Below are 14,199 nucleotides of genomic sequence, written 5' to 3'. Positions count from 1 at the left end.
TTAGAGTGGTGTCAGACAATGGATTTATGAGCTAGATAATAATTTTGACTTACATACACAAAACTGGTTAAAAATACTAATGTAAACTAAACACACACACAAAAAAATTATGCATAGTAAAAGAATAAATAAAAAGAATCACTAAATCATGCGGCACAGTACCTTTGCCCATGCTGTTGTCGGTCATGACGTCCTGCAGGTCCGCCCAGTCCACGGTGAGCCTCTTGACTAGCAGGTAGGCATTGATGGGGTTGGCCAGGAAGTCGTCAGGTGAGTGGGCAGCCAAGTCGTGGATGCGCTCCATCTCAAATAAATCCCTGGTAGAAGATATTGGATGTTGAATTGATGCAGATATCTTTAAGGCTAAGTAAATATAATAAAAAAAAAATGCATATCCAAACAAACTGATCTTAAAGCAGGTCAGAAACATGAGGTCTCTGAATACACAAGGCACTGAATCCTGTGGGTAACAAAGGTGTCACTTACCCTAACCACTGTGGTCAGCTCCACCCTGCCCCACCCAGGCCCGCTACAAAGTACTAGTATAAAATGTACTAACCTTTTCAGCTTTTCAAGCTTTTCCTCTTGTGCAACAATGAAGTTCTCGATGGCCCTGATCATCTCCCCCTCGGTGGCAAGGAGGCGACTCATGTCTGTCATGGCCGTGAACACCTCGCCGTGGCAGGGGGCCACAACGGCCACGGCTGCTGCCGCCACCAACCACCACATGCTTCACCTGCAAGGATAGAGAACTGTTAGTGAACGACTTGTCTAGGTCATTAAATTACTGTGACATGCCCGTGCAACATGTCTGGGTTGATATGATTAGGTCAGTTGAATTTATGAAGCTGTATGGTTAGGTAACTTTTTTTCTAGGCTTTGATGACTTTGCTGGAGTTTAGTTACAGAGTTGGACTGGGTTGACCTGGACAACAAAGGACAGACATCACTGCAGTGATTACTCATTTCTGTTATGTATGAGAATTTCTTGGGACTGAATGTACATCATTACTTTTCCAGTTTTTGCTACGCTACCCATAACCCAAGTGGATATCGTTTTTCCTCCTTCACTTTACTGTCACATATATTGTAAAATTCAATATAACAAAAAGTAAAACTGATGACAATTCATCCATTTCCAGATATTTCCTGGAAGACATTTCATATAGTCAAAGCAGCAAATATGCAATATCTTAAAAATTAGTATGTCAGGACTCAGGAATGGCTTGGAGTGAGGTGGACAAATATGATGAAGCCAACCTATGGTAACTAACAAGGTGGTTTACAACTGATGAAAGCAAAAATTAAATCATTTAAATGTGAAAGTGAGTTGGAATAGTGATAAAAAGCAGTGTGTTCCTTGCAATGGCTGCAACACAAACAAGAACACAACTGGTCTGGGTCACCTCCCTTACCAGTCTGAGATCATTTAACCTATTTCCTATCTATGAAAGCTTATTTTGTGGTGACATGATCATATGATGAAGGATTTTTTATAGGAAATGTTTTACAAAACTTGATGATGTTCTTAAGTCTCAATGTCTTCTTCTCAAAACATTGGTCACAAATGATGTATTTATCGTGTCTGAGCACATCTTGAATATAAGGAGAGATACTTCAAAGTTAGATGTGCTTCAGTCCAGAACTTTCTGCAAGATTACTATTTTTGGTACTTTTTTTCTATCTGATAGTTTTCTTTCAGTTCATCTGAGTATTTGAGGCCTCATTTGTTGTGGAAATGTGGAGTTATAATATGACCATGCCTGATGCGATGAAATGTGAGTACACAGGGGGCAAAGTCCCTCCCACAGTTAGAAGGGTCATGTACATTCATCTGTCTTATAGTGACCCTCGAGGGGGGCGGGTCGAGGTGGGCTAAGTTAGAATCTCAAATTTTCAATATGTTGATATAACTCAAACAGCAACACGGGTTGCCCCCTACACGGCAGCACTGCAGCCAAGACAAGCCCCGCCAAGCCGTGCAAGCATACCCAACAAGCCGCTACTAAGCCACGGGCGCCCCGCCACGCTAACAACCCCAACCATCAGTGCCGCGCCGCCCGCCGCCCATGTCCTAGGGTGGCGCCGTGAGTGGCCCAGCTCTTCTTGTTCAGTGTTTTGGGAGTCTGGTTACTGGTCAGGCCATGGCACCACGGCCTCTAATGCCCCGGCAGTGCAGGTTGCTCGTGGCTGGTGTTGGTGTGTGGTGCAGGGGCGGGGCGGCCAGCGTCTCCTCAGCGGTTTGTTGACATTGACACTTGACAGACGACCACGCACGGGGGAGGCTTCTCTCTTTGTAACGGGGTCTTTTACGCTCTTGATTGATTGATGGTTTACTACTGCAGATAAACAACAAGGGAGAAGGGAGGAACATGCCATCCCAACCCCCAGGCAGTTAGGGGTAGCAACATGATCGATGCAGTAGGTAGGAATGTCCAACGTAGGTGAACACACAAGCCACTCACAAAGTCCAAGAATTAAGTTCCCCAACAACAGAATGCATGAATAGCCAAACAAACACCGACAACAGTTTCCATAGATATACGCAAGCAAGCCATTAACGTGAATTTCAGAAGCTTCTCTCCCTTAATGCAAATGTGACAATAGAAAATGAGTGGTGGAACGAAAAATATGAGGAGGAGGAGGAGGAGGTGAACCTGTACTAGAGGAGAGTAGCCTATTCAGTGTTCCGGATTTCACCAGTACGAGAGGGAATTATGAATGGCAAAACTGGTTAGTCGACTCTTGAAATACCCCATCATCTCTCTCTCTCTCTCTCTCTCTCTCTCTCTCTCTCTCTCTCTCTCTCTCTCTCTCTCTCTCTCTCTCTCTCTCTCTCTCTCTCTCTCTCTCTCAATAAAAAGCTTTTAATTACCGAAATACATAGAAGGAAAATCAAACGAAATATACATAAATAACCCTAAATAAATGAACAAATGTATGAATGTATTAATGAATGAATAGTTAAAAGAATACATAACTAGGGCATATAAACGTGATATGTGTGTGTGTGTATGTGTGTGTGTGTGTGTGTGTACGAGTCAACCCACGCAGGCATTCAGACACACGTACGCACAAACGATATATAATTCAGTCCTCCCCATCACACACACACACACACACACACACACACACACACACACACAGTTTTGCTTTCTTTCTACATGAGTTTCTTAATCTATGTATCTATGTATCTATCTATCTATCTATCTATCTATCAGTGTATTTATCTGTGAATGTATTGTACGGTATGTGTTCATCCGTCTATTCATTTGTTTATCTTTTATGCTTCAATTTCTTTATTTAAACGTTTATATTATGTTTTCCTTTACTGTTTAAGTCAACGGTCCTAACCGAAGTCCTAACCCAAGTCCTAACCAAGTCCTAACCCAAGAAAACAGTCCTAATCCAAGTCTTAACCCAAGAAAACGGTCCTAACCCAAGTCTTAACCCAAGAATACGGTCCTAATCCAAGTCTTAACCCAATAATACAGTCCTAACCCAAATCTTAGTCCAAGAATACGGTCCTAACCCAAGTCTTAGTCCAAGAATGAGGTCGTAACCCAAGAAGACGGTCTTAACCCCAAAATACCGTCCTAACCCAAATCGGACTCTGCATGTATCACCTCTTCTGTGCCACGGCCAGGGCCCTGTTCTGTGCATGCCACGGTCAGAGTTTTCCCTTCCTTTCAACACTCAGCACACCAAGACTTCCCAGTGATTAAGAAAAGCCACGCGTCGCTGTCCTTGCGCGCGAACGATGCCATGCCTTCCTTCCTTCCCTGGGTACACACACACACACACACACACACACACACACACACACGCCTGATTTTTTTTAACGTCGTATTAGTTAGTATTTATAACAGTTATATGTGGTTAATTTGGCTTTTTTTTTTTTACTTCCATTTTTTGGGGGGGATGGAATTGTTTGTAACCAAAGGGGAGGAATTACACAGCAAAGGTCACGGCCACAGCTCTCCGGAAGGACGTAACGTGTCTTGCATGTATCATCCCTTTAGCTTCTTCCTTTAGTGTGACTTGCATTGATTTATATAACGTGTCGCTTTCTTCTTCCCTTAACCCGTCCGCTGCGATTGGCACGGATTTCGCCTTCACTGGTAGCCACATAATTATACTCCCAGGTCTTTCTCTGCCTCTGTGGTGGATAGTGGCGTGTTTCCCATGTGGTACTGGTATGCTGGATATCCCCTTACATTTTTCTTCATTGAATTGTAGCAGCCACATTTTGTTCCATTCTTGTAACATGGTGTACTCTTCTTGTAGGAAATTCGCAGTCAAGGGGTTAAGCCGCTGAAGATTACAGAGAGATTCAAGACACGTTAAGGTTAAGCGTGTCTTGAATCTCTTTGTAACCTTTCGCTTTCTTCCTCCTTGTAGATTTGTTTTCTGTGCGCGTTCTGATTCCACGGGTAATTCCTTTAGAGTGACTTCCATTCTGTATCTGCTACGGTGCCTACTTACCGTGTGGTTGAAATCCTTTACGTGTTTTCCTTAGCGTACTTATGCTATGGTTACACTTAAGTCTATATATACCAAGTCAAGTCATACGCAGGTTTGTGGGAGGAGACACGGCCGAGGCGTGGCTTATGCGTGACGTTGCTTGGAGCCAAACTAGTGAATGTAGAAACAGGGATTTAGAGAAAACGAAGAAAGGCGGACTAATTTAAATCAATCACTTCAACATGCCCTCCCTCACACCCCACACCGCCGTTTGTAGGCATTGGAATTACAGTCACGCAATAGCACAATAAAAAGACATTTTTCTCATCAGTGGCTTGCCTGAACGCGCTGTGAAAGAAAGCAAGCATGCACATCCAAAGTGCACACACGGCCGCAACTTTAGTCACCCCTGAACTGGCGGGTATTTTTTTTTTTTACCTTCAAGTGACGTCATCCCGCTGCTCCGCCCCCAAACCGCCCCCTGTGCGTACCGGTCGCAGTTTTGAACCAGAGTGACTTGACTTGGTATATAAAGACTTAGGGTTACAGCAGAGGACGACAGCTTTGCGATTGTTGTCGATTGGCACTCGGCAACAATCGTGGATAATCGTTATAGACTCGTAATAAAATCTTGAAGACAGTCCGTGACCCTTTCCCTCTCTTTTACCTCCTCCTCCTCCTCCTCATTGTCCCTATTTTCCCTCTGCCTAATCGTCCATGTAACCTCATTCTGCTTCTCTCATCTCCCTCGACACCCTGCCCTCCTCCTCCTCCTCCTCCTTTTTTCCTCCTCCTTGCCCCTATTTTCTCTTTGCCTAATCTTCCATGTAACTTCATTCTGCTTCCCTCATCTCCCTCGTCACCCTGTACCAATCTGTCTCCCTCTCTTTCTCCCTCTCCCTTCTCCTTTTCCCTTCTCCCTCTCCCTTCACCCCTTACCTCTGTACCCCTTTCTCCCTTCTCCCTGATCATCCCCTGTTCTGTGAGATGTTGCAAGGGATGTGTAAGAGAGAGGGCAATTAAGGTCAAAATGAGATTATAGGCGAAGAGAAATGGAGAGAAAGGAGACAAAAAATAGATGGCAGAAGAAGGAAGAGGAGGAGGAGGAGGAGGAGGAAGAGGAGGACGGAGGAGAAAGGGTATAATAGAAGGAGGAACTTAGTCGAAATGTGATTAGGAGAATAGAAAGGGAGAGAAAGGAAAGAAAAATAAGGGAGAGAAGAAGGAAGAGGGAGAGAAGAAGGGAGATAAAGAGAATCCAGTATAGATAAAAAAAACAACAACTTAGGTCAAAATGAATTATGAGAAGAGAAATGAGGAGAAAAATTAGTAAAAGTATGGGGCAGGAGAAGGAGGAGGAGGAAGAGGAGGAGGAGGAGGAAGAGGAGTGCTAGGGGTACAAAGGTGAAGAGGAATGTGCAGGGGTATTATGCTGTGTAGGGAAGACGAGAGGTGAAAGGAAGGGAAAGCGAGGCGGATGGACAGGCGAGGGCGAGGGGCGAGGAAAGTGTGGGGGAACCTTATGTAAGCAAGAGGAGCAGGAGGAGGAAGAGGAGGAGGAGGAAGACGAGTATGGGTACGTGGAAAGTAGGGATCAAGAGACATCGCGTGTACCACTACTTAAACACACACACACACACACACACACACACACACACACACACACAAAGAAATAAAGAGGTTTGGAACAGACTAAGTGAGGATGTAGTATCGGCGAGGAGTGTGCAAAGCTTTAAGGAAAAGTTGGATAAATGTAGATACGGAGACGGGACCACACGACCGTAAAGCCTGGCCCTGTAAAACTACAACTAGGTTAATACACACACACACACACATACACACACACCTATGACCAATGAACTGCATATAATAAAGTTAATTGATAAAACGACCTCATTGACTTAACGACTCAAATAAAAACCAAGAATCATCGACGCCTTAACTCTGTGCGATGCCTCACTGTGAGTTTGTAAAATCTTGGAGTAAAAAAACAACAACAACGATGTGGATCAGCCTGAGTAGGTCACGGAGGGGTGTGGCTTGGGTCAGGGTCTGGGAGGGTGGTGCATATTAGCGAAGATTTGACGAAGTGAACAATCTGGTGAATGCTCGTGCGCTCGTAACTGGTTTAGACATGTTTAGAATCAGGCTTAACGAAGGTGTTATGGACTCCCTCAGCACGAGTATATGGCGTTGCCGATACGTGCGCAGAAGGACAAAGGTCTGGATCTTGAAGTCCCTTGTGCTCCCTGTCTTGCTCTGTGGCTGCGAGACATGGAGACTGAATGGGGACTCCTTCGCCTCTCACGTCAACTGTTTCCAAAGGCCAAAAAGAAGCTTGGTCAGGTTTTAATGACCGTTTCACATTCACGGGGCGGAAGCCTTGTCGAACTCCCACCAGGCCTATAAAACTACCCAAGGAAATGCCAACCTCTCTTTTGGCCATTCCTCTAAACTCTTTTTGAATATATATAGGAGCAGTGATTTGAGTTTTTTTTTTTCATTATTGCTTTTTTTTTTTGCCCTTGAGCTGTTTCCTTTGCTGTAAAAAGAAAAAGAAAAGAAAAAAAAAACACCCTCTACGAAAGCCTTGTCAAACGGGTGTCCTTGGCCGCCGAGATGTTTGAGGATATGAACCTAAGTATTGTTGATGTTATTGTGTGTGTGTGTGTGTGTGTGTGTGTGTGTGTGTGTGTGTGTGAGGGGGGGGAGAGAGAGAGAGAGACCTGCACCCCTCCACACCTTTCCCCTGCTCACACCCTTCACCTTGCGTTCCTGAAGGTGGTGTTAGCGGCCCGGCGTTAATCAGAGCTAATGGTTAAGTGGACAAATAAGCTTGTATATGAATAACCTGCGGGGGTGGGGGGGGGGGGTGAGGGGGAAGGGGGGGGAGTCAAGGTCGGGGCCGCACGGCGAGGTGAAGAAGAAATAGAAGAAGAAGAAGAAGAAGAGAAAAGAAAAATAGGAGGAGGAGGAAATAGAAGAAAAAAGAAAAGAAAGAAAGAAAAAGAAGAAAAAGAAGAAGAAGAAGAAGAAGAAGAAGAAAGAGGAAAGAGAAGAAGAAGAAGAAGCTGCCTGGACAGAGGGTGCAGGAGAGAACGCCACAGAGGTCAAGACGCCCTTTAGTACTGCCGACTCACTCACGCCACGCAGGTATACCCAGAGCACACACACACACACACACACACACACACACACACACACACACACACACACACACACACTAAAAAAAAAAAAAAAATAAGAAAAAAAAAAACATACTATAAAAATATGTGAAATTTAAACCCTAGAGATTTTTTTACTCTTTCTATTCAATCCGTGAAAAAAAAAGAAAAAAAAATATTAAGACCAAACCACAGATAACATCATCAAGAAAGTACTACACATTATACTACCCTAAATTACTACTACTACTACTACTACTACTACTACTACTACTATGGCTTCTTCAGTAGAGTACCTTGTCCTATTATTAAAACCATCTAAGAATAAACATTAATAAACATCACTACACATAAACATCGATAATAGGCCTACACCATCCTCACCACCACCACCACCACCCTGACCGTCCCTCGCCACAGCCTTCGCCCTCTACCTCCCTCCCCTTCTCTTCTCTCCTCTCAGTCTGCCTCTGGACGCCGCGGAGGTAGGAGCCGGGAGAGGAGAGGAAGGAGAAGGACTGACTGAGGGGAAGGAAGGGGCGACAGAAGGCGTGCAGCAGAAGGCGTGTCTCCTATAATGGGTCCAGTGTGTGTGTGTGTGTGTGTGAGTGTGTGTGTGTGTAACCGGTGAAAGTCTGGTTGCCTCCTGCTGGTGTCGATGCTGATGGTGTTGATGATGATGATTAGCGGTATTGCACGCCCCCACCCCCCTCGATGTGGTTTCTGAGCAGGACTATCGCTCCTACCCCTACTACTACTACTACTACTAATTCTGCTGTTGCTATTGCTACTGCTGAAGGAAAGTGGACGAAAAGTTTGCTACCGGATAGATATACTACTACTACTACTACTACTACTACTACTACTACTACTACTACTACTACTACTTCTGTTGCTACTACTACTGCTGAAGAAGAGCGGACGAAAAGTTTGCTACATTGGACCATTGCATAATAAAACCGGATAGATATACTACTACTACTACTACTACTACTACTACTACTACTACAACTGGAGAAGAAGTGAGGACAAAAGACATTCTACAAGAGCCCAGTGCAGAAGAAACTGAAATCTGAAACACTACTCCACCTCCTCCTCCTCCTCCTCCTCCTACTACTACTACTACTACATCTACTACCACGAGTAACTACAATACCCAAAGAAAAACAACCACTATACAAGCTTACTGTCGGCGCTCTCCTGAACGTCCTCTGAATGTGTTAACACCATCGATTACGTGACATATATAAGTGACAGGCGTAAGTGACAGGCATAAGTGTGAGGTATAAGTGTGAGGTATTACTTAACGGTGTGACAGCGCAGCGTTACCGGCCCGAACGACACGAACCGAACCGAGCCGAACCGAGAGCGTATACAGACCGAAGCGTAATTTTTGAAACCATGAACACCAGGAAGGGAAGAAAGTGACCGAGTCTACGATAAAGGAAAAGGGACAGTGTTTGATAAAGGAAATAGGGACACTGTATGACAAAGAAAAAAGGGACAGTATATGACAAAGAAAAAAAGGGACAGTATATGACAAAGAAAATAGGGACAGTGTATGATGGAGAAAAAAGGGACAGTATATGACAAAGAAAAAAAGGGACAGTATATGACAAAGAAAAAAAGGGACAGTATATGACAAAGAAAAAAAGGGACAGTATATGACAAAGAAAAAAAGGGACAGTATATGACAAAGAAAATAGGGACAGTGTATGATGGAAAAAAGACGGACACTGTATGACAAAGAAAAAAAAGGACAGTATATGATATAGAAAAAAAAGTGGCCGTGTATATAGAGAAAAGACGGACAGTTTATGACAAAGAAAAAAAAGGACAATATATAATAACGGAAAAAAAGGGGAGTGTTAATAAAGAAAAAACAACAACTATATGATAAAGAAAAGAATCAGTATAAATCAAACTATCTTATCTATTTGACCCAAGCAGGAGGAGTGTTTTAAGTGTATTGGGTGTATTAAGAACATGCACACGAGGGTAGAGGAGGAAAGTGGATGTATATGATAATTAAAAGATAAGTACAAATCCACTAGTCTTACCTGTGAAATCAAACTATCTTATCTATTTGACCCAAGCAGGAGGAGTGTTTTAAGTGTATTGGGTGTATTAAGAACATGCACACGAGGGTAGAGGAGGAAAGTGTATGTGTATGATAATTAAAAGATAAGAAAATATCCACTAGTCTTACCTATGAAATCAACCTGTCTGATACCTGTTTGATACGAGTGCGCGGACCGAAGTGTTTTAGTGTATTAAGGGCATGAACACCAGGAGAGAGAAAAGTGACCGAGTATGTTAGATAGAAAAAAAGATAAATAGGAATTAATCTGTGTTGCGTATTAGAAAAAAAAGTGAATTAGAAAGAAAAAAAAGTATGTGCCAACCTCTGTGACCTGTTCAAAACGTGTATGCTAAAGAAAGAAATACAACCCAACCGCTGTAAACTATTTGCGAGTGTGAATATTGAAGACGAATAGAATAAGCAAGTCTGTGATACCAATTTGAAAAGGTGAATAAGGAAAAAAATAAAAAAACACAACCGCTGTAAACTATTCGCAAATGTGAATATTGAAGACGAACAGAATAAACAAGTCAGTGAGACCAATTTGAAAAGGTGAATAAAAACGAAAAAAAGTTATGTGCCAACCTCTGTGACCTGTTCAAAACGTGTATGATACAGAAAAAAAAAAATACAACCCAACCGCTGTAAACTCTTTGCAAATGTGAATATTGAAGACGAATAGAATAAACAAGTCAGTGATACCAATTTGAAAAGGTGAATATAAAAGAAAAATAAATGTACCAACCTCTGTGACCAGTTCAAAACGTGTATGTTAAAGAAGAAAAAAAAATACAACCCAACCGCTGTAAACTATTTGCGAATGTGAATATTGAAGACGAATAGAATATACAAATCTGTGATACCAATTTGAAAAGAATAATAAAGAAAATAAAGTATATGCCAACCTCTGTGACCTGTTCAAAACGTGTATGATAAAGAAAAAATAAATACAACCCAACCGCTGTAAATTATTTGCGAATGTGAATATTGAAGACGAATAGAATATACAAATCTGTGATACCAATTTGAAAAGAATAATAAAGAAAATAAAGTATATGCCAACCTCTGTGACCTGTTCAAAACGTGTATGATAAAAAAAAATACAAACCAACCACTTTAAACTATTTGCAAATGTGAATATTGAAGACGAATAGAATAAATGAGTCAGTGAGACCAATTTGAAAAGGTGAACAAGGAAAAATAAACAGAACCCAACCTGCGTTAATTATTTGAAGAGGTGAACGTGACGAAAATAAAGGAAATAACGAAAAGAAGTGGAGTTACGAATATACGAAAGAAATACAGTAAAACGCCTAAAACAAACAAACAAACATACAAACAAAAACCTAGTAAGTGTGTGAATGAATATTACAATCATGTGTACCTACGTGTGATGAAAATACAAACACACACACACACACACAAACAAACAAACAAACACATTAACACAAGTATTTAAGAACATTACCAAGAGGTGCCATATAGTACAAACACTGAAACAGGTTGAAAAGAGAACAGGTAGTGAACAGGTAAACAGCCGCACAGGTGGAGGGATTGAAAAGAGAACAGGTAGTGAACAGGTAAACAGGCGCACAGGTGGAGGGATTGAAAAGATAAGAGGTTGTGAAGAGGTAAACAGGCGCACAGGTGGAGGGATTGGAAAGAGAACAGGTTGTGAACAGGTAAACAGGCGCACAGGTGGAGGGATTGAAAAGATAAGAGGTTGTGAAGAGGTAAACAGGCGCACAGGTGGAGGGATTGGAAAGAGAACAGGTTGTGAACAGGTAAACAGGCGCACAGGTGGAGGGAACATGAAGCCTCGGCAGGTGTGTTTAATTAACGTGATAACCGCACGCTCACCTGGAGGAGGGACGGACTAATTAATCTCCCTCACCTGTGTTAATTACTCCCCCGCGCCCGTCATTGTTTACCGCGACGAAAGGTGAGTAAATGAGGATGTTTGAGTGTGTGTGTGTGTGTGTGTGTGTGTGTGTGTGTGTGTGTGTGTGTGTGTGTTTGGTTACCTTGGTGTGTGTGTGTGTGTGTGTGTGTGTGTGTGTGTGTGTGTGTGTGTGTGTGTGTGTGTGTGTGTGTGTGTGTGTTGATGAGTATGCGTTTTGCTTAGGCAGCCTTCCATACATACATACATACATACAGACAGACAGACAGACAGACAGAAAGGTACATCCACAGAAAGACATACAGACACAGACAGATAGATAGACTTACAGACGAGACAGACACACGAATAAACAGACAGGACACACACACACACACACACACACACACACACAGGTAACGCTAATTAACGGGTTTGGTCACCTGTATAAGACAAACCCGGAAATGTTAGACAGGTATAGGTGGTCCTCCTCCTCCTCCTCCTCCTCCTCCTCCTCCTCTTCTTCCTCCTTCTTTTTTGAGTAAAGGAAGATTTGACTGTGCTTCAACTTGGATCTATGACTTTATTTTGTAGTAGTAACAGTAGTAGTAGTAGTAGTAGTCTCTATCTCTCATTATCTATCTATCTATCTATCTATCTCTGTTTGATGTTTTTATAGTGTGTTTCATCCTATTAACAGCCTTCCTTCGTCTATAGTTCCTCTTGCCTACGACTTAAACGCTTTCAAGAGGGGGACTCGTCTATAGTTCCCCTTGCCTACGACTTAAACGCTTTCAAGAGGGGGACTATCATGACAAATCCATCCTCTTTCAACCCTCTTTCGGCTACGCTATCAACTATTTGCAAAAGCAGCACACACCGGCGGGCTTTATTTTCAGTCATATCTTTTATACTGTTGCCCTTGATCTGCTTCCAATACCGTAATAATAAAAAAAAACCTCTTATGTCATCTCTCCCTCTGGTCAATTCTCACACTGGTTGGCTGAACGGCATGAAAAGGAGCTTGAGTAGAAAGTAATGTGCAGCGAGGCCATCATGGGAGGGGTGGAGAGATGGAGGCAAGTGGGGCAAGTTCAGAAAGGTGCGCATGGAAACAAGACGTGATGGGAACAGGGAAAACGTTTATGTAGTACGTCAGAGGCACTATAACGATGACGATTCTGGCAGTAAGAGAAGTTGGAAAGTTTCGTTTAGTCGGCGCAAGATCTGTGGTCATATACCGGAGAGAGACAGAAGGGGAAGGAATTATAGGAGAAGAGAACAGATCCCAGGAGACGGGACACAACCCCCGATTAATACCTGGTACCCATTCACTGCTGGGTGGTTGAAGAGCCTCTCGTAGAAGTTGCTTGGGATTTTTATGGACTGTTTTGTGATCCGAGGGATAGATTTACATGACTTCTACGTCTTGAACAGAAAAATCCCGCCATGGAAAACGAAATACGTATGAAAAGATATAAATGAAAAGTTGTGTGTCATTCAACTGAGCCTTTAAGAACATCAAGCACATTATCTGCATTCTAAAACCCCTAAAGAAACAAACAACAAACAGGTCAAGAATAAGTAGTTGAAAATGATAGTCGTGAAGAAGAAAGAGTGAAGAAAATGAACTATATAAAGAAAGAAAGAAAGAGTTGCGTGTCTCTCCAGCCTTTAAGAACACCAAGCACATTATCTGCATTCTAAAACCCCTAAAGAAACAAACAACAAACAGGTCAAGAATAAGCTGTTGAAAATGATAGTCGTGAAGAAGAGTGAAGAAAATGAACTATATAAAGAAAGAAAGAAAGAGTTGCGTGTCTCTCCAGCCTTTAAGAACATCAAGCACATTATCTGCATTTTAAAACCCCTAAATAAACAAACAACAAACAGGTCAAGAATAAGTAGTTGAAAATGATAGTCGTGAAGAAGAAACGAAGAAAAATGAAATATATAAAGAAAGAAAAGTTGGGTGTCATTCAATTCAGAGCCTTTAAGAACATCAAACACATTATCTGCATTTAAAACCCTAAATAAACAAACAATAAACAGGTCAAGAATAAAGTTGAAAATGACGATCGTGAAGAAGAAAGAGCAATGAAAAACTAAATAAAAATATATAGAAAGAGTTGCGTGTCTCTCCAGCCTTTAAGAACATCAAGCACATTATCTGCATTCTAAAACCCCTAAGAAACAAACAACAAACAGGTCAAGAATAAACGGTTGAAAATGACGATCGTGACAAAGAAACTGAAAAAAAAAAAAAAAATACAAAAATATATATAAAAAAGTTGGGTGTCATTCAATTCTGAGCCTTCAAGAACTTCAAACACATCATATGCATTTCAAAACACCTAAACAAACAATAAATAGGTCAAGAATAAACGTTTGAAAATAACACTCATGAAGAAGAAACGAAGAAAAACACGAAATATATAAGAAATAATAAAAAATCGTTAGGTGTCATTCAATTCAGAGCCTTTAAGAACATCAAACACATCATATGCATTTCAAAACACCTAACAAATAATAAATAGGTCAAGAATAAACGGTTGAAAATGACGATCGTGACAAAGAAACAATGAAAAAAACAAAACAAAAATACAAAA

The 14,199-nt window shown here is 41.8% G+C and overlaps 2 protein-coding genes across 5 annotated transcripts in view; one reads left to right on the top strand and one right to left on the bottom strand.

Moving 5' to 3' along the window:
• The window catches only part of LOC126980843 (prolyl 4-hydroxylase subunit alpha-1-like), a 95,300-nt gene that overhangs the window by 8,170 nt on the left and 72,931 nt on the right, over positions 1-14,199 (bottom strand). For 3 of the 4 annotated variants that reach the window (XM_050831140.1, XM_050831139.1, XM_050831142.1), the window contains 2 exons: positions 560-736; positions 163-317 (listed from right to left, as the gene is read on the bottom strand). In XM_050831140.1, the coding sequence (XP_050687097.1) occupies positions 163-317; positions 560-729 (325 nt within the window). In that variant the 5' untranslated portion in view covers positions 730-736. Of the gene's footprint in view, positions 1-162; positions 318-559; positions 737-1,991; positions 2,225-14,199 lie in introns of those variants that run through there. The other variant, XM_050831141.1, reaches the window with a different exon arrangement.
• Positions 10,840-14,199, top strand: part of LOC126980842 (putative neutral ceramidase C) — an 88,980-nt gene continuing 85,620 nt past the window's right edge. Inside the window, exons 1-3 of the mRNA XM_050831136.1 lie at positions 10,840-11,240; positions 11,343-11,409; positions 11,461-11,653. The gene's annotated coding sequence lies outside the window, so the exon portion shown is untranslated. The remainder of the gene's footprint in view (positions 11,241-11,342; positions 11,410-11,460; positions 11,654-14,199) is intronic.

This window comes from Eriocheir sinensis, chromosome 45, assembly GCF_024679095.1.
Source record: "Eriocheir sinensis breed Jianghai 21 chromosome 45, ASM2467909v1, whole genome shotgun sequence".
Lineage (NCBI taxonomy): Eukaryota > Metazoa > Arthropoda > Malacostraca > Decapoda > Varunidae > Eriocheir > Eriocheir sinensis.
The sequence above is the reverse complement of the archived record's forward strand: the minus strand, read 5'-3'. Positions and strand labels throughout refer to the sequence as shown.